We start from the raw sequence: 23362 nt of genomic DNA on the forward strand, positions 1-23362 counted from the left end.
ACGAAAAATTTCATTGACAAAGTCTTGGAAGACAGCAGGGGCGTTGCACAGGCCAAAGGGCATGACCAGATACTCAAAGTGTCCATCTCTGGTGTTAAACGCCGTTTTCCACTCATCCCCCTCTCTGATGCGGATGAGGTTATAGGCGCCTCTTAAGTCCAATTTAGTAAAGATGTGGGCACCTTGGAGGCGATCAAAGAGTTCAGAGATGAGGGGTAGGGGGTAGCGGTTCTTATCCGTGATTTTATTAAGACCGCGATAGTCAATGCAAGGGCGTAGGGAGCCATCTTTTTTGGACACAAAGAAAAATCCAGCTCCGGCAGGAGAGGAGGATTTACGGATAAAGCCCTTTTTTAAATTTTCCTGGACATACTCAGACATGGCAAGAGTCTCTGGGGCAGAGAGAGGATAAATTCTGCCCCGGGGTGGAGTAGTACCCGGGAGGAGGTCGATAGGGCAATCATAAGGCCTGTGAGGAGGTAGAGTCTCAGCTTGTTTTTTGCAGAAAACATCCGCGAAGTCCATATAGGCCTTAGGGAGACCGGTTACTGAGGGAACCACAGAGTCACGGCAAGGGTTACTGGGAACCGGTCTTAGACAGTCCTTGGAACAAGAGGGCCCCCAACTCTTGATCTCCCCAGTGGACCAATCCAGGGTTGGGGAATGAAGTTGAAGCCAGGGAAGTCCAAGGAGAATTTCCGAGGTGCAATTGGGGAGGACCAAAAGTTCAATCCTCTCGTGATGAGATCCGATGCTCATTAGAAGGGGCTCCGTGCGGAAGCGTATGGTACAGTCCAATCTTTCATTGTTTACACAATTGATGTAAAGGGGTCTGGCGAGACTGGTCACTGGGATGTTGAACCTGTTGACGAGAGAGGCCAAAATAAAATTTCCTGCAGATCCAGAGTCCAAGAAGGCCACGGTAGAGAAGGAGAAGGCAGAGGCAGACATCCGCACAGGCACAGTAAGACGTGGAGAAGCAGAGTAGACATCAAGGACTGTCTCTCCTTTGTGCGGAGTCAGCGGACGTCTTTCCAGGCGGGGAGGACGGATAGGACAATCCCTCAGGAAGTGTTCGGTACTAGCACAGTACAGGCAGAGGTTCTCCATGCGGCGTCGTGTCCTCTCTTGAGGTGTCAGGCGAGACCGGTCGACCTGCATAGCCTCCACGGCGGGAGGCACAGGAACAGATTGCAGGGGACCAGAGGAGAGAGGAGCCGAGGAGAAGAAACGCCTCGTGCGAACAGAGTCCATATCTTGGCGGAGCTCCTGACGCCTTTCGGAAAAACGCATGTCAATGCGAGTGGCTAGGTGAATAAGTTCATGTAGATTAGCAGGAATTTCTCGTGCGGCCAGAACATCTTTAATGTTGCTGGATAGGCCTTTTTTAAAGGTCGCGCAGAGGGCCTCATTATTCCAGGACAATTCTGAAGCAAGAGTACGGAATTGTACGGCATACTCGCCAACGGAAGAATTACCCTGGACCAGGTTCAACAGGGCAGTCTCAGCAGAAGAGGCTCGGGCAGGTTCCTCAAAGACACTTCGGACTTCCGAGAAGAAGGAGTGTACAGAGGCAGTGACAGGGTCATTGCGGTCCCAGAGCGGTGTGGCCCATGACAGGGCTTTTCCGGACAGAAGGCTGACTACGAAAGCCACCTTAGACCTTTCAGTGGGAAACAGGTCCGACATCATCTCCAGATGCAGGGAACATTGGGAAAGAAAGCCACGGCAAAACTTAGAGTCCCCATCAAATTTATCCGGCAAGGATAGGCGTAGCCCAGGAGCGGCCACTCGCTGCGGAGGAGGTGCAGGAGCTGGCGGAGGAGATGACTGCTGAAGCTGTGGTAGTAACTGCTGAAGCATAACGGTCAGTTGAGACAGCTGTTGGCCTTGTTGCGCTATCTGTTGTGACTGCTGGGCGACCACCGTGGTGAGGTCAGCGACAACTGGCAGAGGAACTTCAGCGGGATCCATGGCCGGATCTACTGTCACGATGCCGGCTGGCAGGTAGTGGATCCTCTGTGCCAGAGAGGGATTGGCGTGGACCGTGCTAGTGGATCGGTTCTAAGTCACTACTGGTTTTCACCAGAGCCCGCCGCAAAGCGGGATGGTCTTGCTGCGGCGGTAGTGACCAGGTCGTATCCACTAGCAACGGCTCAACCTCTCTGGCTGCTGAAGATAGGCGCGGTACAAGGGAGTAGACAGAAGCAAGGTCGGACGTAGCAGAAGGTCGGGGCAGGCAGCAAGGATCGTAGTCAGGGGCAACGGCAGGAGGTCTGGAACACAGGCTAGGAACATACAAGGAAACGCTTTCACTGGCACAATGGCAACAAGATCCGGCAGGGAAGTGCAGGGGAAGTGAGGTGATATAGGGAAGTGCACAGGTGAAGACACTAATTGGAATCACTGCGCCAATCAGCGGCGCAGTGGCCCTTTAAATCGCAAAGACCCGGCGCGCGCGCGCCCTAGGGAGCGGGGCCGCGCGCGCCGGGACAGGACCGAGGGAGAGCGAGTCAGGTACGGGAGCCGGGGTGCGCATCGCGAGCGGGCGCTACCCGCATCGCGAATCGCATCCCGGCTGGCAGCAGAATCGCAGCGCCCCGGGTCAGTGGATCTGACCGGAGCGCTGCAGCGGAGAGAGTGTAGCGAGCGCTCCGGGGAGGAGCGGGGACCCGGAGCGCTCGGCGTAACAGCGGACATGCTGGCGGTGTTCTTCTAGGTTGGCAGAAAAAATCAGAATATCGTCCAGATACACAACAACACAGGAATATAAGAGATCACGAAAAATTTCATTAACAAAGTCTTGGAAGACGGCAGGGGCGTTGCACAGGCCAAAGGGCATGACCAGATACTCAAAGTGTCCATCTCTGGTGTTAAATGCAGTTTTCCATTCGTCCCCCTCCCTGATGCGGATGAGATTATATGCACCTCTTAAGTCCAGTTCGGTAAAGATGTGGGCACCTTGAAGGCGATCAAAGAGTTCAGAGATAAGAGGTAGGGGGTAGCGGTTCTTTACCGTGATTTTATTAAGTCCGTGGTAGTCAATGCAAGGACGTAGGGAGCCATCTTTTTTGGACACAAAGAAAAATCTAGCTCCGGCAGGAGAGGAGGATTTGCGGATAAACCCCTTTTTTAAATTTTCCTGGATGTATTCAGACATAGCAAGAGTCTCTGGGGCGGACAGAGGATAAATTCTGCCCCGGGGTGGAGTAGTGCCCGGGAGGAGGTCAATAGGACAGTCATAAGGCCTGTGAGGAGGTAGAGTCTCAGCTTGTTTTTTGCAAAATACGTCAGCATAGTCCATATAGGCCTTAGGGAGACCGGTTACAGGGGGAACCACAGGGTCACGGCAGGGAGTCCTGGGAACCGGTTTAAGACAGTCCTTGAAACAAGAAGTACCCCAGCTCTTGATCTCTCCTGTGGACCAATCAAGGGTTGGGGAATGGCGTTGAAGCCATGGTAGTCCAAGGAGAATTTCGGAAGTGCAATTGGAGAGGACCAAAAACTCAATTTTTTCGTGATGAGGTCCGATGCACATTAGGAGGGGTTCCGTGCGGTAACGCACGGCACAGTCCAATCTTTCATTGTTAACACAATTGATGTAGAGGAGTCTGGCGAGACTGGTCACTGGGATGTTGAACCTGTTGATGAGAGAGGCCAAAATAAAATTTCCTGCAGATCCGGAATCCAAGAAGGCCTTAGTGGAGAAGGAGAAGGTAGAGGCAGATATCCGCACAGGCACAGTAAGACGTGGAGAAGCAGAGTAGACATCCAGGACTGTCTCACCTTTGTGCGGAGTCAGCGTACGTCTTTCCAGGCGGGGAGGACGGATAGGACAATCCTTCAGGAAGTGTTCGGTACCGGCACAGTACAGGCAAAGATTCTCCATGCGGCGTCGTGTCCTCTCTTGAGGTGTCAAGCGAGACCGGTCAACTTGCATAGCCTCCACGGCGGGAGGCACAGGAACGGATTGCAGGGGACCAGAGGAGAGAGGAGCCGGGGAGAAAAAACGCCTCGTGCGAACAAAGTCCATATCCTGGCGGAGCTCCTGACGCCTTTCGGAAAAACGCATGTCAATGCGAGTGGCAAGATGAATGAGTTCATGCAGGTTAGCAGGTATTTCTCGTGCGGCCAGAACATCTTTAATGTTGCTGGATAGGCCTTTTTTAAAGGTCGCGCAGAGGGCCTCATTATTCCAGGATAATTCGGAAGCAAGAGTACGGAATTGTACGGCGTACTCGCCAACGGAGGAATTACCCTGGACCAGGTTCAGCAGGGCAGTCTCAGCAGAAGAGGCTCGGGCAGGTTCCTCAAAGACACTTCGAATCTCCGTGAAGAAGGAGTGTACAGAGGCAGTGACGGGGTCATTGCGGTCCCAGAGCGGTGTGGCCCATGACAGAGCTTTTCCAGACAGAAGGCTGACTACGAAAGCCACCTTAGACCTTTCAGTAGGAAACTGGTCCGACATCATCTCCAAGTGCAGGGAACATTGTGAAAGAAAGCCACGGCAAAACTTAGAGTCCCCATCAAATTTATCCGGCAAGGATAGTCGTAGACCAGAAGCGGCCACTCGCTGCGGAGGAGGTGCAGGAGCTGGCGGAGGAGATGATTGCTGAAGCTGTGGTAGTAGCTGCTGTAGCATCACGGTCAGTTGAGACAGCTCGTGGCCTTGTTGCGCTATCTGTTGCGACTGCTGGGCGACCACCGTGGTGAGGTCGGCGACAACTGGCAGTGGAACTTCAGCGGGATCCATGGCCGGATCTACTGTCACGATTCGGCTGGCAGGAGGTGGATCCTCTGTGCCAGAGAGGGATTGGCGTGGACCGTGCTAGTGGATCGGTTCTAAGCTGCTACTGGTTTTCACCAGAGCCCGCCGCAAAGCGGGATGGTCTTGCTGCGGCGGTAGTGACCAGGTCGTATCCACTAGCAACGGCTCAACCTCTCTGACTGCTGAAGATAGGCGCGGTACAAGGGAGTAGACAGAAGCAAGGTCGGACGTAGCAGAAGGTCGGGGCAGGCAGCAAGGATCGTAGTCAGGGGCAACGGCAGGAGGTCTGGAACACAGGCTAGGAACACACTGGGAAACGCTTTCACTAGGCACAAGGGCAACAAGATCCGGCGAGGGAGTGCAGGGGAAGTGAGGTATACATAGGGAGTGCACAGGTGAACACACTGATTAGAACCACTGCGCCAATCAGTGGCGCAGTGGCCCTTTAAATCGCAGAGACCCGGCGCGCGCGCGCCCTAGGGAGCGGGGCCGCGCGCGCCGGGACAGGACCGACGGAGAGCGAGTCAGGTACGGGAGCCGGGGTGCGCATCGCGAGCGGGCACCACCCGCATCGCGAATCGCATCCCGGCTGGAGGAGGTATCGCATCGCACCCGGTCAGTGGATCTGACCGGGGCGCTGCAGTAGCGAGGATGAGGCGAGCGCTCCGGGGAGGAGCGGGGACCCGGAGCGCTCGGCGTAACAGTGTCCTCAGGCCCTGGTGTCAGGTGGCTCAGTGTCCTCAGGCCCTGGTGTCAGGTGGCTAAGTATCCTCAGGCCCTGGTGTCAGGTGGCTAAGTATCCTCAGGCCCTGGTGTCAGGTGGCTCAGTGTCCTCAGGCCCTGGTGTCAGGTGGCTCAGTGTCCTCAGGCCCTGGTGTAAGGTGGCTAAGTATCCTCAGGCCCTGGTGTCAGGTGGCTCAGTCTCCTCAGGCCCTGGTGTCAGGTGGCTCAGTCTCCTCAGGCCCTGGTGTCAGGTGGCTCAGTCTCCTCAGGCCCTGGTGTCAGGTGGCTCAGTCTCCTCAGGCCCTGGTGTCAGGTGGCTAAGTATCCTCAGGCCCTGGTGTCAGGTGGCTAAGTATCCTCAGGCCCTGGTGTCAGGTGGCTAAGTGTCCTCAGGCCCTGGTGTCAGGTGGCTAAGTATCCTCAGGCCCTGGTGTCAGGTGGCTAAGTGTCCTCAGGCCCTGGTGTCAGGTGGCTAAGTGTCCTCAGGCCCTGGTGTAAGGTGGCTTAGTGTCCTCAGGCCCTGGTGTCAGGTGGCTTAGTGTCCTCAGGCCCTGGTGTCAGGTGGCTAAGTGTCCTCAGGCCCTGGTGTCAGGTGGCTCAGTGTCCTCAGGCCCTGGTGTCAGGTGGCTAAGTATCCTCAGGCCCTGGTGTCAGGTGGCTAAGTGTCCTCAGGCCCTGGTGTCAGGTGGCTAAGTGTCCTCAGGCCCTGGTGTAAGGTGGCTTAGTGTCCTCAGGCCCTGGTGTCAGGTGGCTAAGTATCCTCAGGCCCTGGTGTCAGGTGGCTCAGTCTCCTCGGGCCCTGGTGTCAGGTGGCTTAGTGTCCTCAGGCCCTGGTGTCAGGTGGCTAAGTGTCCTCAGGCCCTGGTGTCAGGTGGCTCAGTGTCCTCAGACCCTGGTGTCAGGTGGATCAGTATCCTCAGGCCCTGGTGTCAGGTGGCTCAGTGTCCTCAGGCCCTGGTGTCAGGTGGCTCAGTGTCCTCAGGCCCTGGTGTCAGGTGGCTCAGTGTCCTCAGGCCCTGGTGTCAGGTGGCTCAGTGTCCTCAGGCCCTGGTGTCCAGTCATTTCCCCCATAGCTGATGATGTCTACTGAAATAATGTTCTAGTCTACATTGTCCAATACCGTCCTTAGAGTCCTGAGCCAAAGGCTGTCCGGGCATGCTGGGAGTTGTAGTTTTGCAACCACTATAGACACCCTGGTTGGGAAACCTTGGTCCAGAGGTTATATGCCCCGGTCCTGGTGTACGGTGTAGGGTCTGTTCTCCAACCCTTGGTTTATTCCGGTTCCTCCAGTGTTTTGGTGTTTTTTTTATTTTTTTTATATTTTTTTATATATTTTTATTTTTTTTTTATATATTTTTTATATTCTTTTATATATTTTTTTATTTTTTTGTGCTTGGCCCATTTTTCCATTTTCATCACTTATTTTTGAAGGAAATGGAGTCATTGTTAGATGCGACTAATAATCTCAATAAAACATTATAATTGACCGAAATCCATCTCCTCTCATTAAAATTAGATGAAATTGAAGCCGGTCCGTCCTGCCGCCCTAATGGACAATACAAACCGGACTCCGGATACCATGTGATACGATTTGTTACATTGTGTCTAAATAGAGTCCCCGCCCCCCACATAGTTATACCCCCCCCCCCCCCCAAACTATGGGGGACACCAGAAATTCACTTTCTGGGGTGAAATGAACAAACCGTAAATACAGTAAAAAAATAAATAATAATAATTAATACTAAATAAATTAAATAAAAAGAAATATATCTCTGTAGAAATCCCCATGATCCTTATTTACTTCCAGATGATTGTCACCTGTAACAAACCCTCAGCTGTGAAAAGTAATAGATGAGGATATAGATTATTATTTATTATATTTATATTTATTATATTATAATTTTTTTTTGTCTTCTGTGAGTCAAATGGATACATCATATTTGCTCCGATACATTGTAACAAGACTTGTACTTGTTGCCTGGATACAATTGTAACATTTGTAATTGTAAACAGGGTGCCTCCAGCTGTCGCAAAACTACAACTCCCAGCATGCCCGGACAGCCGCTGGCTGTCCGGGCATGCTGGGAGTAGTAGTTTTGCGACATTTAGAGGTTCACATATGGGGATAAAGGGAACTCTGATTACATTTTAATCATGAAGGGGGAGATTTATCAAAAGAAGCGATCTGATTGGTTGCTATGGGCAACTGCACCCCTCTTACTGTGCACAGGTTTTGATGAATCTCCCCCAAACTGTTTATATTGTTTTTAAAGATAATAATTGTAATATTCACATCAATTATTTATTAATATTTATTTATTAGTAATATTATTACATTATATATATTTATATTATTTATTTTTATTATTTATTTAATTTATATATATATATGTGTGTGTGTGTATTCATATATTCATTTTTATTTATTTATTTATATATCTATATATCCATTTATATATTTATTTTTATTATTATTACTTTAATTAAATAAATACAATATATATATATATATATATATATATATATATATATATCCATTTATTTATTTTTATTTAATTCTGTGGGGGGGGGGGGGGATGTCACGAGGGGGGTGTGGCCGTGATGTCATAAGTCTCTGGCCCCGCATCGCCAGTCATCCGGCACGGAGTGACGTTCGCTCTGTGCATCGGATGTCTTTGGTGCCGCAGCCGAGATTGCGGGTCCCCAGTGGCAGGACCCCCGATCAGACATCTTATCCCCGATCCTTGGGACAGGGGATGATAAGATGTCTAGGGGCGGAGTACCCCTTTAAGCACAGCAGTCTTTAACTTGTGGCTCTCCATTAGCCATTGGTTGTCTGGGCATGCTGGGAGTTGTGGTTTTACAATAGGCTAAAGACCACTGATCTAGCAGGACACTCCTTGGCCCTTGACCCCTGCCCAGCTGGAGTTTTCCCGGGACATAGGCCAAACATGAAGAAAAACCAAGATGTGAACAGAAACTTACCGCAACGCTGCAGGGCCTCCTCCTCCTCCTCCTCCCTCCTCCTTCCACCTCCTCCTCCACCTCCTCCTCCTCCCTCCTCCTTCCACCTCCTCCTCCACCACCTCCTCCTCCTCCCTCCTCCTTCCACCTCCTCCTCCACCTCCTCCTCCTCCTCCCTCCACCTCCTTCCTACCCTCCTCCTCCCTCCTCTACCTCCTCCTTCTCCCTCCTCCTCCCTCACCTCCCTCCTCCACCTCCCTCCACCTCCCTCCACCTCCCTCCTACCCTCCTCCTCCTTCCTCCTCCTCCCTCCTCTACTTCCTCCTCCTCCCTTCTCTACCTCCTCCTCCTCCTTCCTCCTCCTCCCTCCTCTACTTCCTCCTCCTCCCTCCTACCCTCCTCCTTTCATCTCCCGCCTACCCTCCTCCTCCTCCCTTCTCTACCTCCTCCTCCTCCCTCCTCCCTCCTCCACCTCCCACCACCTCCCTCCTCCTCCTCCCTCCTCCACCTCCCACCACCTCTCTCCTCCCCTCCCTCCGCCTCCTCCTCCCCTCCCTCCTCCCCCTCCCTTCTCCTCCACCTCCCACCACCTCCCTCCTCCTCCTCCCTCCTCCACCTCCCACCACCTCCCTCCTCCTCCTCCCTCCTCCCTCCTCCATCTCCCACCACCTCCCTCCTCCTCCTCCCTCCTCCACCTCCCACCACCTCTCTCCTCCCCTCCCTCCGCCTCCTCCTCCCCTCCCTCCTCCCCCTCCCTCCTCCTCCACCTCCCACCGCCTCCCTCCTCCTCCTCCCTCCTCCACCTCCCACCACCTCCCTCCTCCTCCTCCCTCCTCCACCTCCCACCACCTCTCTCCTCCCCCTCCCTCCGCTCCTCCTCCCCTCCCTCCTCCCCCTCCCTCCTCCTCCACCTCCCACCACCTCCCTCCTCCCTCCTCCACCTCCCACCACCTCCCTCCTCCTCCTCCCTCCTCCACCTCCCACCACCTCTCTCCTCCCCCTCCCTCCTCCACCTCCCGCCTCCTCCTCCCCTCCCTCCTCCCCCTCCCTCCTCCTCCACCTCCCACCACCTCCCTCCTCCTCCTCCTCCCACCACCTCCCTCCTCCTCCTCCCACCACCTCCCTCCTCCTCCTCCCTCCTCCACCTCCCACCACCTCCCTCCTCCTCCTCCCACCACCTCCCTCCTCCCCCGCCCTCCTCCACCTCCCACCACCTCCCTCCTCCTCCCTCATCCTTCCTCCTCCTTCCTCCTCCTTCCTCCTCCTCCCTCCTCCTCCCTCCTCCTCCCTGTACTTGGAAATCTGATGAAATACAATGTATCGAGATGCTGCAAGAAAGAGGAAGAAGAAGAAGAAGGAAGGAAGGAAGGAAATCCGCTGGATTAAGTATAAAAGTTGCAAATTTTTTGCAAAAGCTGAATTTACTCCCCAATACGCGACATACGGAGGAGATTTATCAAACCTTGTGTAATGGAGCAGTAGGGTCTCATAGGAATGTACCAAGTGGTTTTATAGGGGGGACTCTCCACGGGAAAACATTTTCTTTTATATCAACTGGTGCCAGAAAGTTAAGCTTTTACTAAAGATTTGTAAATTACTTCTATTAAAAAAAATCCCAAACCTTCCAGTACTTATCATTTGCTATATACTATAGAGAAAGTTCTTTTCTTTTTGAATTTCCTTTCTGTCTGACCACAGTGCTCTCTGCTGACACCTCTGTCCGTATCAGGAACTGTCCAGAGCAGGAGAAAATCCCCATAGCAAACCTATGCTGTTCTGGACAGTTCCTGACACGGACAGAGGTGTCAGCAGAGAGCACTGTGGACAAGGCAAAAAAGAAATTCAAAAAGAACAGAATTTCCTCTGGAGCACACAGCTGCTAAAAAGTACTGGAAGGATTAAGATTTTTTAAAAGAAGTAATTTACAAATCTGTTTAACTTTCTGGCACCAGTTGACTTATAAAGACCTTAAAATTTTATTTTACCACCAGAGTACCCCTTTAAGGATCAGTTGTGGCGACATGCAGTAACCCATGGTAACTAACAGCTCGTTTAATGCGCTAGCGGAGTTTTCATGCTTTTTAACGCTGAAATAAAGTGTCCCTGGTTGTTGGTAGACGCCGGTGCTGAGGTGCACACGGAGGTAACGGAGGCCGCAGTGGCTTTTCGCAAGCATTCCAAAAAATAACCCCATGTGTGAGATGCAACAGGATTGGTAACAGCTTCTTTGCCGCTGGGGACCCCCGCGATCTCGGCTGCGGCACCCCAGACATCCAGGGCACGGGGAGAACTTCGCTCTGTGCCGGATGACTGGCGATATGGGGCGGAGGCTCGTGACGCCACAATCATGCCCCACTTGTGATGTCACGGCCACGCCCCCTCAATGCAAGTCTATGGGAGGGGGCGTGACGTCAGTCACGCCCCCTCCCATAGACTCGCATTGAGGGCATGGCCGTGATGTCACGAGCCTCCGGCGCTGAACCGGACACTCTAAACGAATGCCAGGTGCAGCACTGAGATCCCGGGGGTCCCCAGCGGTGGGACCCCCGCAATCAGACATCTTATAAAATGTCTAGGGGCGGAGTACCCCTTTAAGCCCCCTGTGATGATCCTTGTCAGTTTGCACAGTAAGTGCTAGTGCTCCACAAACTCCGTCTACATCAACGTTTCTCAGCCAGCGCGCCTCCAGCTGTTGCAAAACTACAACTCCCAGCATTCCCGCAGGCAGATTGGCAAACGCTACTCTACCACAATAAACCATCATAGAAGTTTGTTTTAGACTTTTTGCTGTAATAATCCAGGAGGTGTTTTTTAGGTTGAAGTTTGGATAAAATTTGGTGTTTTGGCTCCATCTAGTGGTGATGGTTGAAATTGCAGCTTCATAGTTTAAAGGGGTTATCCAGGCAAAACCTTTTTTTATATATATCAACTTGCTCCAGAAAGTTAAACAGATTTGTAAATTACTTCTATTAAAAAAAGCTTAATCCTTCCAATAGTTATTAGCTTCTGAAGTTGAGTTGCTGTTTTCTGTCGAACTGCTCTCTGATGACTCACATCCCGGGAGCCTTGCATGATGGGAGAATATCCCCATAGGAACTGCACAGCTCCCGGGACGTGAGTCATCAGAAAGCAGTTAGAATGAAAACAACAACTCAACTTCAGAAGCTAATAACTATTGGAAGGATTAAGATTTTTTAATAGAAGTAATTTACAAATCTGTTTAACTTTCCGGAGCCAGTTGATATATAAAAAAAAGTTTTGGCCTGGAATACCCCTTTAAATTCCTTTTCTCCCAAGACTTGATAATCTCCGGTAAATATAAATCCTTTAGTCTTCTCTGTCACATATTTGTGTCGGAGAAAGTTGGGTGACAATCATTATGCCTGATAGTAAAGAACCCATTAGGTCTGTCACCCAGCTTTCCAGGCATTCCCAATCCTGAGATGTAACTAGTTACATTTAAGCAACTTTCGCAGCTTGGAAGAGGAAGACTGGAGATATCTGGTTAATTTAGGAGAAGGGTCTCTTTAATAGTGGGTGTGGCTTAGATAAAGGGGTGGGGTTTAGCATAATGTGGTATAGACAGTGGGGGGAGGCTCATGCTGCAGTTGACTACCTCTCGAATTTATCACCAGTTGCTTACAATGCCCTCTCTCAAACTGTCGACCTACAGATGTTGCAGAACTACAACTCTCAGCATGCCCGGACAGCCGTTGGCTGTCCGGGCATGCTGGGAGTTGTAGTTTTGCAACATGATACATTTCTTCGCCTGTTTGGTCACTATGTGGCGTTGTTATTTCTGAACTCTATAGTATTATTATAGAAGGCACTGTATGGGTTATGTTTATATAGTGGGGTGGTATGTCGGCACTGTTATATAGGAAATGGGTCATAGTAAAGGTATATGGTACTATATGATCCAAATATTGCATCATTATGGGTTTTACTATATGGTCCAAATATGGCACTCGTTTTACTATATGGTATTACTAAATGATCGAAATATGGCAACATTATGGGTTTTACTATATGGCGCTGCTATATGATTCTAATATGGCACTAGTATGGATTTTACTATATGGTACTACTATATGGTCCAAATAGGTCTCCATTATGGTTCTTAGTATATAATACTACTAAATGATCCAAATATGGCATCATTATGGGCTTTACTATATGGTACTACTATATGATCCTAATATGGCACTAGTATGGATTTTACTATATGGTACTACTATATGGTCCAAATATGGCACTAGTATGGATTTTACTATATGGTACTACTATATGGTCCAAATAGGTCTCCATTATGGTTCTTAGTATGAACCAAATTTGGGACTAGTATGGGTTTTACTATATGATACTACTATACGATCCAAATATGGCACTAGTATGGGTCTTACTATGTGGTTCTACTGTATAATCCAAGTATAGCACTATTATGGGATTTACTGTATAGTCCAACTATAAGATCCAAATATGGCACCATTATTGTTCGTAGTATATAATACTACTATATGATCCAAATATGGCATCATTATGGGCTTTACTATATGAAACTACTATATGATCCTAATATGGCACTAGTATGGATTTTACTATATGGTCCAAATAGGGCGCCACTATGGTTCTTAGTACATGATACTACTATGTGATCCAAATAGGGCACCACTATGGGTTTTACTATATGATACTACTATATATATGATCCAAATATGGGACAAGTATGGGCTTTACTGTATATGTTACGCCGAGCGCTCCGGGTCCCCGCTCCTCCCCGGAGCGCTCACGGCGTCTCTCTCCCTGCAGCGCCCCGGTCACTCCCGCTGACCGGGAGCGCTGCACTGATATGGCCGTCGGGGATGCGATTCGCACAGCGGGACGCGCCCGCTCGCGAATCGCATCCCAAGTCACTTACCCGTCCCGGTCCCCTGCTGTCATGTGCTGGCGCGCGCGGCTCCGCTCTCTAGGGCGCGCGCGCGCCAGCTCTCTGAGACTTAAAGGGCCAGTGCACCAATGATTGGTGCCTGGCCCAATTAGCTTTATTGGCTCCCACCTGCTCCCTGGCTATATCTGCTCACTGCCCCTGCACTCCCTGGCCGGATCTTGTTGCCTTGTGCCAGTGAAAGCGTTTAGTGTTGTCCAAAGCCTGTGTTACCTGAACTTCTGCTATCCTCATTGACTACGAACCTTGCCGCCTGCCCCGACCTTCTGCTACGTCTGACCTTGCCTCTGCCTAGTCCTTCTGTCCCACGCCTTCTCAGCAGTCAGCGAGGTTGAGCCGTTGCTAGTGGATACGACCTGGTTGCTACCGCCGCAGCAAGACCATCCCGCTTTGCGGCGGGCTCTGGTGAATACCAGTAGCCTCTTAGAACCGGTCCACTAGCACGGTCCACGCCAATCCCTCGCTGACACAGCGGATCCACTACCTGTAAGCCGAATCGTGACAGTATAGTCCAACTATAAGATCCAAATATGGCACCATTGTGGGTGTTACCATATGGCACAACTATAGGAACCAAATAAGGCACTATTATTTATAGGGTATTACTATAAGATTCAAATATGGCACCATTATGGGTTTTACTATATGGTACAACTATATGGTTCCAATACGGCATCATTATGGGGTTTCTTGGTATCATTATGTGGCACTGTGCGGTGGTATAGGCAGTTTATAGCGGTATTTTATAGTGTACGGTACTGATATGGGTTTCCTGACGGGCACTATTATGTGTGCACGGAGCAGTAACAGGTTATTAGGAAAACAGATATTACCGCAATATGGCAGGTCCTGGGAGGGAGAAATCTTCACTGGGAGAAGAGAACGTTACATAAATAATACCGCCATATAGTGTCAAAAACCAATGCAGCATAGCGCCTGTACAGGGGCTATGCTGCATTGGTTTTCGGCACTATATGGCGGCATTATTTATGTAACATTCTCTTCACCCAGTGAATATCATATTGCGGTAATATGTTTTCCTAATAACCTGTTATTGCTCAGTATCCCCCCCCCCCCATTAGATTGTCAGCCCACGCGGTTCGCAGTGGAAAATCTTATCATGGATTCTGCAGCTGTTTCCACACTCAGGACGCCCCCTGATAACCTTGAGGTCGGGGGGCACAGCACCCACTGTGGAGTCAGCTTCACTGGTGACCTTGAGGCGGGCGCCTTATCTTCTGAGATTAGATTGTCAGCTCTTTGTACCAGGGACTCCATGACCAGAATTTGCTGGACAAACACGTTTTGTAACCGATACATTGTTGCTGCGTGAAATATTTAAGGAATTTTTGCCTGATGTCGACGTCTTGTCCACAGACTGTGAATAAATAGATAAAGATAGAAGAGTGGAAACAAGGACATGGCGGCACTGACCTTGGAACACCCACAATGTATGGGAACATGGAGAATCTGCCTCCTGTGGGACTACAAGTGCCAGCCACCCATGATGATGAAAATGACGGGGAGCCTCACTGAAGTCCCCATAATGTATCGGTGGTATATAGAGGTATAAACCGAAGACCCTGGATCCTAAAGTCTAATCTGTACCACATGTCCAGCATGCCCAGACAACCCTACGGGCTCTACAGCTAGTGCAAGACTACAAATACCAGCATGTCCTGAAGCTGCAAGCTGTCCAGCTGATCCAAAACTGCACACTCTCCAGCTGTTGCAAAACTACAACTCTCAGCATGCCCTGGCAGCTGCACACTTTCCAGCTGTTGCAAAACTACAACTCTCAGCATGCCTTGAAAGCCACAGGCTCTTTAGCTATTGCAGAACTACAACTCCCAGCATGCCCTGAAAGCCACAAGCTTTCCAGCTGTTGCAAAACTACAACTCCCAGCATTCCCTGGCAGCTGCACACTTTCCAGCTGTTACAAAATTAGTTTTGGAACAGCTGGGAAACCACTGGTTGGGAGACACTGTTCTATATAATAGGAGGAATATTTCTCTGCAGCAGTGTTTCCCAACCAAGGCACCTCCAGCTGTAGCAAAACTACAATTTCACCATGCCTGGACAGCCAATGGCTGTCCGGGCATACTGGGAGTTGTAGTTTTGCAACAGCTGGAGGCACGCTGGATGGGAAACACTGATCTATGTGAACAATGGCCTCTCTGAGTACAATGACTCTGGATGTCAGAGGAGAGAAGGGTCGGGCAAGTGTCCTCCTGCAGAATACATGTGCTAGTGTATGCGGGATGGGGAGTACATGCTGGGAGTTGTAGTTTTGCAACAGCTGGAGGCACCAAGGTTGGGAAAAACTGCTCTGTGAGTATGATGGCCTCTAAACTCTCTGATGACTCTGGATATCAGAGGAGAGAAGGGTCGGGCAAGTGTCCCCCTGCAGAATACATTTCCAAGTGTATACGGGGATGGGGAGTGCATGCTGGGAGTAGTTTTGCAACAGCTGGAGGCACTCGGGTTGGGAAAAAACTGCTCTAAAGTGTTTGAAAAAACTTCGGTGAGTACATGAATATTCTGGGATTTTGCTTCTGCATCTTGCAATACCGCGCTCCCACCACTAGATGGCGCAAGAGCACCACTTTTACCGATCGCTGTCACCCATCAGGTCCTTGCACCATTACCCAATGTAAATTACAATGGAAAAAAGCCCAGGCTGCATTTTTGTGTAGTCATTTGGCCCAGAATCCGCACCGATTGCACAATCTGGGGACTTAAGACAGGTTTATTAATGGGACGAAAATATCTAGAAAACACTGGAAGATAAACAAGCGGGGACGCTCTCCATTGTTTACGAGGAATTAAAGTTTATCTGCCAAATTCCAAAACATCTCGAAAGTTTAATGTTCTCCTTGTTGATCCGCTTTCGTACCCTTACTTGGCACCGGCGCGAAGGGAATGGGAAACATACGACTTGGAAATAAGGGAAGAATAATCTTTTTTGGCCCAATAAAGTGAATCTAAAATGAGCGATTTTGTTCCCTTTTCTTTTTTTGTAATTTATTTATTCAAAATATTTGGATAAACATGTCATTGTACAATAATATTATTATAAATGAGCTTGTTACATCACAGGCAATAAATCTTGGTTGTGGGACTACAAATCCCAGCATGGCCAATGGGATTTTTTCCCCTTCTTTTAGACACATACCCTAAAATGTAAAGCATTGCAGAGTATGTTGGCGCTATAGAACTAAAGATAAGGATAATTGTAATTATTTTATTATTATTCTTGCACTTTGAGTGTTTTCTTCCGATTTTTGGAGCAGTTCCTGGATTGGCCTCTAGAGGCCGCCATCATACAGTAAATTTAAACAGGGATTTATAGATCATCCTTGAAATGTTTTCGATGGTAAATAGAGGTTAATGAGGCTTTATTGGAGTAACTTTATTTGGGAATGATATTTGTGGCGTCACATAGCGTTCCTATGAATCATTCTTCATCTCATACCTTAGTTTTAGGTATTGGGTTGTTTTGTTTTCTTTATGTATTATTTTATGTATGCTTTTTTGTATTTATATTTTTTTTGTATTTTCTTATGTATTGTTTTTTATGTATTTTTTTTAATGTATTTTTTTTCTTTTTGTTTTCTATAGCAAATTGATCTCATTTAATCATGTCAGGAAGGAAGAGACAGATGTAGGATTTCCCTGAAGTCTCGGATATGTTTTTTTACTTGGTTCTTATTTACTACTAAGAATTCAACCAAATGTGCTGCTGCAAAACTACAACTCCCAACATGCCTCGACACCTGCTTGTTCTCCAGCTGTTGCAAAACTACAACTCCCAACATGCCCCGATACCTGCTTGTTCTCCAGCTGCTGCAAAACTACAACTCCCAACATGCCCCGATACCTGCTTGTTCTCCAGCTGTTGCAAAACTACAACTCCCAACATGCCCCGATACCTGCTTGTTCTCCAGCTGCTGCAAAACTACAACTCCCAACATGCCCCGATACCTGCTTGTTCTCCAGCTGTTGCAAAACTACAACTCCCAACATGCCCCGATACCTGCTTGTTCTCCAGCGGTTGAAAAACTACAACTCCCAGCATGCCCCGAGACCTGCTTGTTCTCCAGCAGTTGAAAAACTACAACTCCCAGCATGCCCTGATAGCTGTTGTTTCCTCAACTGTTGCAGAACTACAACTCCCAGCATGTCCTGACAGCTGTGGGTTCTCCTTCTGTTGCAAAACTAGAACTCCCAGCAAGCCCGGACAGCTGCTTAGGCTCCTGCTGTTGCAAAACTACAACTCCCAGCATGCCCTGATAGCTGTTGTTTCCTCAACTGTGGCAGAACTACAACTCCCAGCATGCCCTGACAGCTGCGGGTTCTCCTGCTGTTGCAAAACTACAACTCCCAGCATGCCCTGATAGCTGTTGTTTCCTCAACTGTTGCAGAACTACAACTCTCAGCATGCCTAGACAGCTGTGGGTTCTCCTTTTGTTGCAAAACTACAACTCCCAGCATGCCCTAATAGCTGCTGTTTCTCTAGCTGTTGCATAACTACAACTCTCAGCATGCTCTGAAAGCTAAACCTCTCCAACTTTGGCAAAACTACAACTCTCATCATGCCCTGACAGCCTTTGGCTGTCAGGGCATGATGGGAGTTGTAGTTTAGCCACAGCTGAAAGGCCACAGGATGGAGAATACTGCTCTAAAGTGTCAATGTTGAAGCCCCTAAAATATAATATATGTGTGTATGTATGTATATATATATATATATATATATATATATATATATATATATATATATATAAATTATTTATTTATTTAAATTTAAAATCATTATTATTTATAAATGTATATGTTTATATATATTTATTTACTAATTTGTGTATATAATATATAAAAACATAAATATATAAATAATAATGAATTTAAACAATAGATAATATATATATATGTGTGAATAAATATAAACATATAGATAAATAATAATGATTTTACATTAAATATAATATATAATAAATAATTTAAATATATATAAATATATATGTAAATAAATAAAATACGAATATAGATATACACACACACTAGAGATGAGCGAACTTACAGTAAATTCGATTCGTCACGAACTTCTCGGCTCGGCAGTTGCCGACTTTTCCTGCATAAATTAGTTCAGCTTTCCGGTGCTCCCATGGGCTGGAAAAGGTGGATACAGTCCTAGGAGACTCTTTCCTAGGACTGTATCCACCTTTTCCAGCCCACCGGAGCACCGGAAAGCTGAACTAATTTATGCAGGAAAAGTTGGCAACTGCCGAGCCGAGAAGTTCGTGACGAATCGAATTTACTGTAAGTTCGCTCATCTCTAACACACACACACACACAACCAATTCAGGACTATATGGGGCTGGCAGGAGACCAATGACCCCGTATACACAAAATATAGTAAAATCAACGACAAAGAAAAGTTCTGGTGAATTGCTTTTTCTTTTATTCAATGTAACCCACAGGGGGGGGGGGGGGGGATGTATATAACAAAACGTAACATACGGAGAGCGACGTCCCCGAGGAATGCAAAATACAAAACACATCCCATACAATACGAGATACATAGATTGATAGATTTCTATATATATATAATAATAATAATAATAATAATAATGCCCTTATCATATAAGAATCTGGTAAAAAAATAACTTCTGCTTTGGACAAAACAAACACATAATAAACAGTAGCATTAAATATCCAAAAACAAACATATTGCACTTCAGGTTCAAGTATTAAGGGTCCGGGAAACGTTGGTCTCCGTAAGGACCGTGATACATTGTAACAGGTCCATTGGCAGTGAGAGGATGGGGGGAGAGGGAGACAGTCCTGGGGGGGGGGGGGGAGGGAAGAGACCGCCGAGGTGTCCCCTGTCCCCCCCCCCCCATGAATCAGAAGTCACATTTGGGACTGAGTGCACCGAGTCCCGCTCTGAGGTCAGTTAATTCAGCTACAGACTCCATCAGAAATGTTCTACAGCACCACGACCCGTGCCAAGTCCTTCTCTGCGCTCGTGGCGCCGCCCCCCCCCCCCACGCGTTGCCCTCTCTCCGGTCTTGGTCAGTGCTCACATTCATTAAAGTCACTAAGTGCAAAATGTCGCATTTCACCTCGGTCCGCGGCGGAAGAGTCCGAGCCACCGAAGACCGTTCTCCGACCACCAGTCCTCCATGATCGATCCCTCGTCTTGTGTCCAGCGCCGCACGCGCCGGGCACGAGGAATTCTACGCGTCCTCCTCAATCGGGGGGGACCTTAACCCTTCATAGTATTCCACACCTCCGAGTCCACGCTTTCTTGTTTAAGTCCTCAGTAAGGTCGGCCACATTTTGCCTTTGGTCGGGCGGAGTTGCCGGGTGGTGGCCGGGTTGGTTCTTCTCACCCACCGCGGTCTGAAGGCGCCGTCCACGAAGGGCATCAGAAGCCTCCTCTCCGGGACGGACCTTCTCCTCCTGCGGCCGTAGCCCTGGGAGCTGATTTTCCTGGCCGGCGCGGTGATGTCCTTGTCCTTGTCGGTGTACTGGTAGATCTGGTTGGCCAAGTTGTGCACTATGCAGGTGCCGAACTTGCAGCCCCTAGACATCTGGGGGTAGTTGCCGAAGCTGTGCCTGTATCTCTTTACACGGATGTGGGCGACGTTGCTGCAAAAAGGGAGACAAAACAAAAATAAGGTTAGACACCTGCAACACAATGCAAACTCCTTACCACTATTCCACATCAGTCACTAATAATAACCAAGTATCTGGTGCTACAACCCACCCCCCGCTCTGCTTATTCTACGAAGCGCTTACTCCAAAAAACCAACACAACCCTTGCACTGAGATTGGGAAACCCATTAAACACACATAGATAACTATAGAGATGTAGCAGAGCTCAATATGTCATTTCGCATATACAAGTAACCGATGAACTGACGGTTGTAACAAGTGACATTCCCAGCTCTACTACATCTGTTGCTTTAAATCAGCGTTTCCCAACCAGTGTTCTTCTGGCTATTGCAAAACTACAACTCCCAGCATGCCCGGACAGCCGAAGGCTGTCCGGGCATGCTGGGAGTTGTAGTTTTGCAACCAACCCTGGTTGAAAACACATTAAATACACACAACCCTATAGGCATCACAGATGTAGCAGAGCTCAATGTGTCATTTTGCATTTACTATGTAACCGACATTCCCAGCTCTGCTACATCTGGTGCTTTAAATCAGTACAGCCGAAGGCTGCCCGGGCATGCTGGGAGTTGTAGTTTTGCAACCAACCCTAGTTGAAAACAAACGTTAAATACACACAACCCTATAGACATCACAGATGTAGCAGAGCTCAATGTGTCACTTTGCATTTACTATGTAACCGACATTTGCAGCTCTGCTACATCTGTTACTTTAAATCAGTACAGCCGAAGGCTGCCCGGGCATGCTGGGAGTTGTAGTTTTGCAACCAACCCTAGTTGAAAACACAACCCTTGCACTGAGATTGAGAAACCCATTAAACACACAGTTAACCATATAGATGTAGCAGAGCTCAATATGTCATTTTGCATATACTATGTAACCGATGAACTGACGGTTGTAACAAGTGACATTCCCAGCTCTGCTACATACATTGCTTTGAATCAGCGCTTCTTAACCAGTGTTCCTCCGGCTATTGCAAAACTACAACTCCCGGCATGCTGGGAGTTGTAGTTTTGCAACCAACCCTGGTTGAAAGCATAACCCTTGCACTGAATGTCATTTTGCGTTTACTGTGTGAACGACATTCCCAGCTCTGCTACACCTGCTGCTTTAAATCAGTGCTGGTTGCAAAACTACAATCGTTCCTGCACAGGAACAACGCTGGGAGTTGTAGTTCTGCAATGTATGTATTATGAATTACCTGCTCTGGGGCAGACGTGAATCCTTGGTATCTTCCGGCTTGACGAATGACAACGTTGCGATTGCGTCAGGACTTTGGACGGGTGTCTGCAGGTCCCTTCTGGCTCTGCGCACCTCAAGAAATTTCCACCTGCGAGAGGGAAAAGCGAACAGGTTAGGTCGGCGGCCGCGGGTGACACCAAGTCACATGACAAGTTCCTTTAAGGAATATATGAATCCTGAAATATCCTATGTAAAATATATATATATATATATATATATATATATATATATATATATATATATATATTGTCCTTCCCGGAAGTCGGTCGTACGGGGGTAGTTGGGGTGGGGAGTGCAATGGGTTAAAGATTTTGGATTATTCTGTGTCCTTATGTATATGGATGGAATATGTTGTTGAAAATAAAGATATATATATATATATATATATATATATATATATATATATAAAAAGTTCCTTTAAGGAAGAACGAATCCGCCTCACTTGGCGCAAACTTACGTTTTTCTCTCTCCATGGAGTCCGATCCTTCCCGCGACGGAGCCGAGGAAGCTGAGATACGTGATGTGGAAGAAGACGACGTACGCAAAGTCCATGCTGGACGGAATCCTAGAGGAGAAATGGAAAACAACCATTAAGTGGGGATGTCAGGAATGTGGAGCGAGGAGCCCCGCACCGGCCGCTATTTACAAATAGTATATACACCAGCGCTCCCAGACAGATGCAGGACTACTACTCCCATGGGGCATGCCATGGTGAACGCCAGCTGGGAGTTGTAGTCTTGCAACAGCCAATGGGGGGGGGGGGGGGGGGAACAACCTGCAATAACTGCACCAGCTTTCCTAATTGAGTTACAATTTGCCTTGATACATTGTTGCAGAATATGTGAGAACCTACCTGCAGTGATACAATCCACAGGGGGGTGGTCAGGAGCTTTATAATCCACAGACGTGTAGTCCGAGCTTTATAATCCACAGAGCTGTATATCCACAGTAGTCAGGAGCTATATCCACAGGGTATATAGTCAGGAGCTATTATATCCAGTGCTCGTGTTCTCTGCCCTCTGCCTGTCCTGTGCTGCTCAGCTCTATATATAGGAGGCTGAGGGGGCGGGGCCTAGCTGCTCTCATTACTGTATACAGGACAATGGGGAATGAGAAGTTTGCAAATAAGATTATTGGACAATGGGAGGTTTTTACCTAATATGGAGTGATCTGGGGAATGTGGGGGTCCAGAATAATGATAATTAATATTATAAAAAAATATAATTACTATTATATGATGTACAGTGGGGGGTATATGGGGAGGTAATGTACAGAAGGTTATAGATAGATGGGAGAAGGACTGGAGAGGGAAATCTGTAGTGACAGGATAGAAATGGTGGAGAATAGATAATTAGATAGATAGATAGATATGAGATAGATATGAGATAGATAGATATGAGAAAGATAGATAGATAGATAGATATGAGATAGATAGATAGATATGAGATAGATAGATAGATATGAGATAGATAGATAGATAGATAGATATGAGATAGATAGATAGATAGATAGATAGATATGAGATAGATAGATAGATATGAGATAGATAGATATGAGATAGATAGATATGAGATAGATAGATAGATAGATAGATAGATATGAGATAGATAGATAGATATGAGATAGATAGATATGAGATAGATAGATAGATATGAGATAGATAGATAGATATGAGAGAGATAGATATGAGATAGATAGATAGATATGAGATAGATAGATAGATAGATAGATAGATATGAGATAGATAGATAGATAGATAGATAGATAGATAGATAGATAGATAGATAGATATGAGATAGATAGATATGAGATAGATAGATAGATATGAGATAGATAGATATGAGATAGATAGATAGATAGATAGATATGAGATAGATAGATAGATATGAGATAGGTAGATATGAGATAGATAGATAGATATGAGATAGATAGATAGATAGATATGAGATAGATAGATAGATATGAGATAGGTAGATATGAGATAGATAGATAGATAGATAGATAGATAGATAGATAGATAGATAGATAGATATGAGAT

General features: G+C 47.6%; 1 protein-coding gene across 1 annotated transcript; it reads right to left on the reverse strand.

Annotated features, from left to right (window-relative positions):
* Positions 1-18850: 18850 nt before the first annotated feature.
* On the reverse strand, positions 18851-22326 carry ADM (adrenomedullin). The gene is made up of 4 exons (XM_056523105.1): positions 22178-22326; positions 21782-21889; positions 21284-21412; positions 18851-20055 (listed from the first exon to the last, which is right to left on the reverse strand). The coding sequence occupies exons 2-4, from the start codon at positions 21874-21876 to the stop codon at positions 19716-19718; spliced, it is 564 nt and encodes a 187-aa protein (XP_056379080.1). The 5' UTR covers positions 21877-21889; positions 22178-22326; the 3' UTR covers positions 18851-19715.
* Positions 22327-23362: the final 1036 nt, after the last annotated feature.

This window comes from Hyla sarda, chromosome 6 (genome assembly GCF_029499605.1).
Source record: "Hyla sarda isolate aHylSar1 chromosome 6, aHylSar1.hap1, whole genome shotgun sequence".
NCBI lineage: Eukaryota > Metazoa > Chordata > Amphibia > Anura > Hylidae > Hyla > Hyla sarda.

Coding starts and splice junctions, on each gene's coding strand:
- ADM (XM_056523105.1), bottom strand. CDS start 21,876: ATGGACTTTGCGTACGTCGTCTTCTTCCACATCACGTATCTCAGCTTC. Junction 21,413..21,781: donor CTCCATGGAGAGAGAAAAAC/GTAAGTTTGCGC, acceptor TCCCTCTCGCAG/GTGGAAATTTCTTGAGGTGC. Junction 20,056..21,283: donor TCACGTCTGCCCCAGAGCAG/GTAATTCATAAT, acceptor CCCTTTTTGCAG/CAACGTCGCCCACATCCGTG.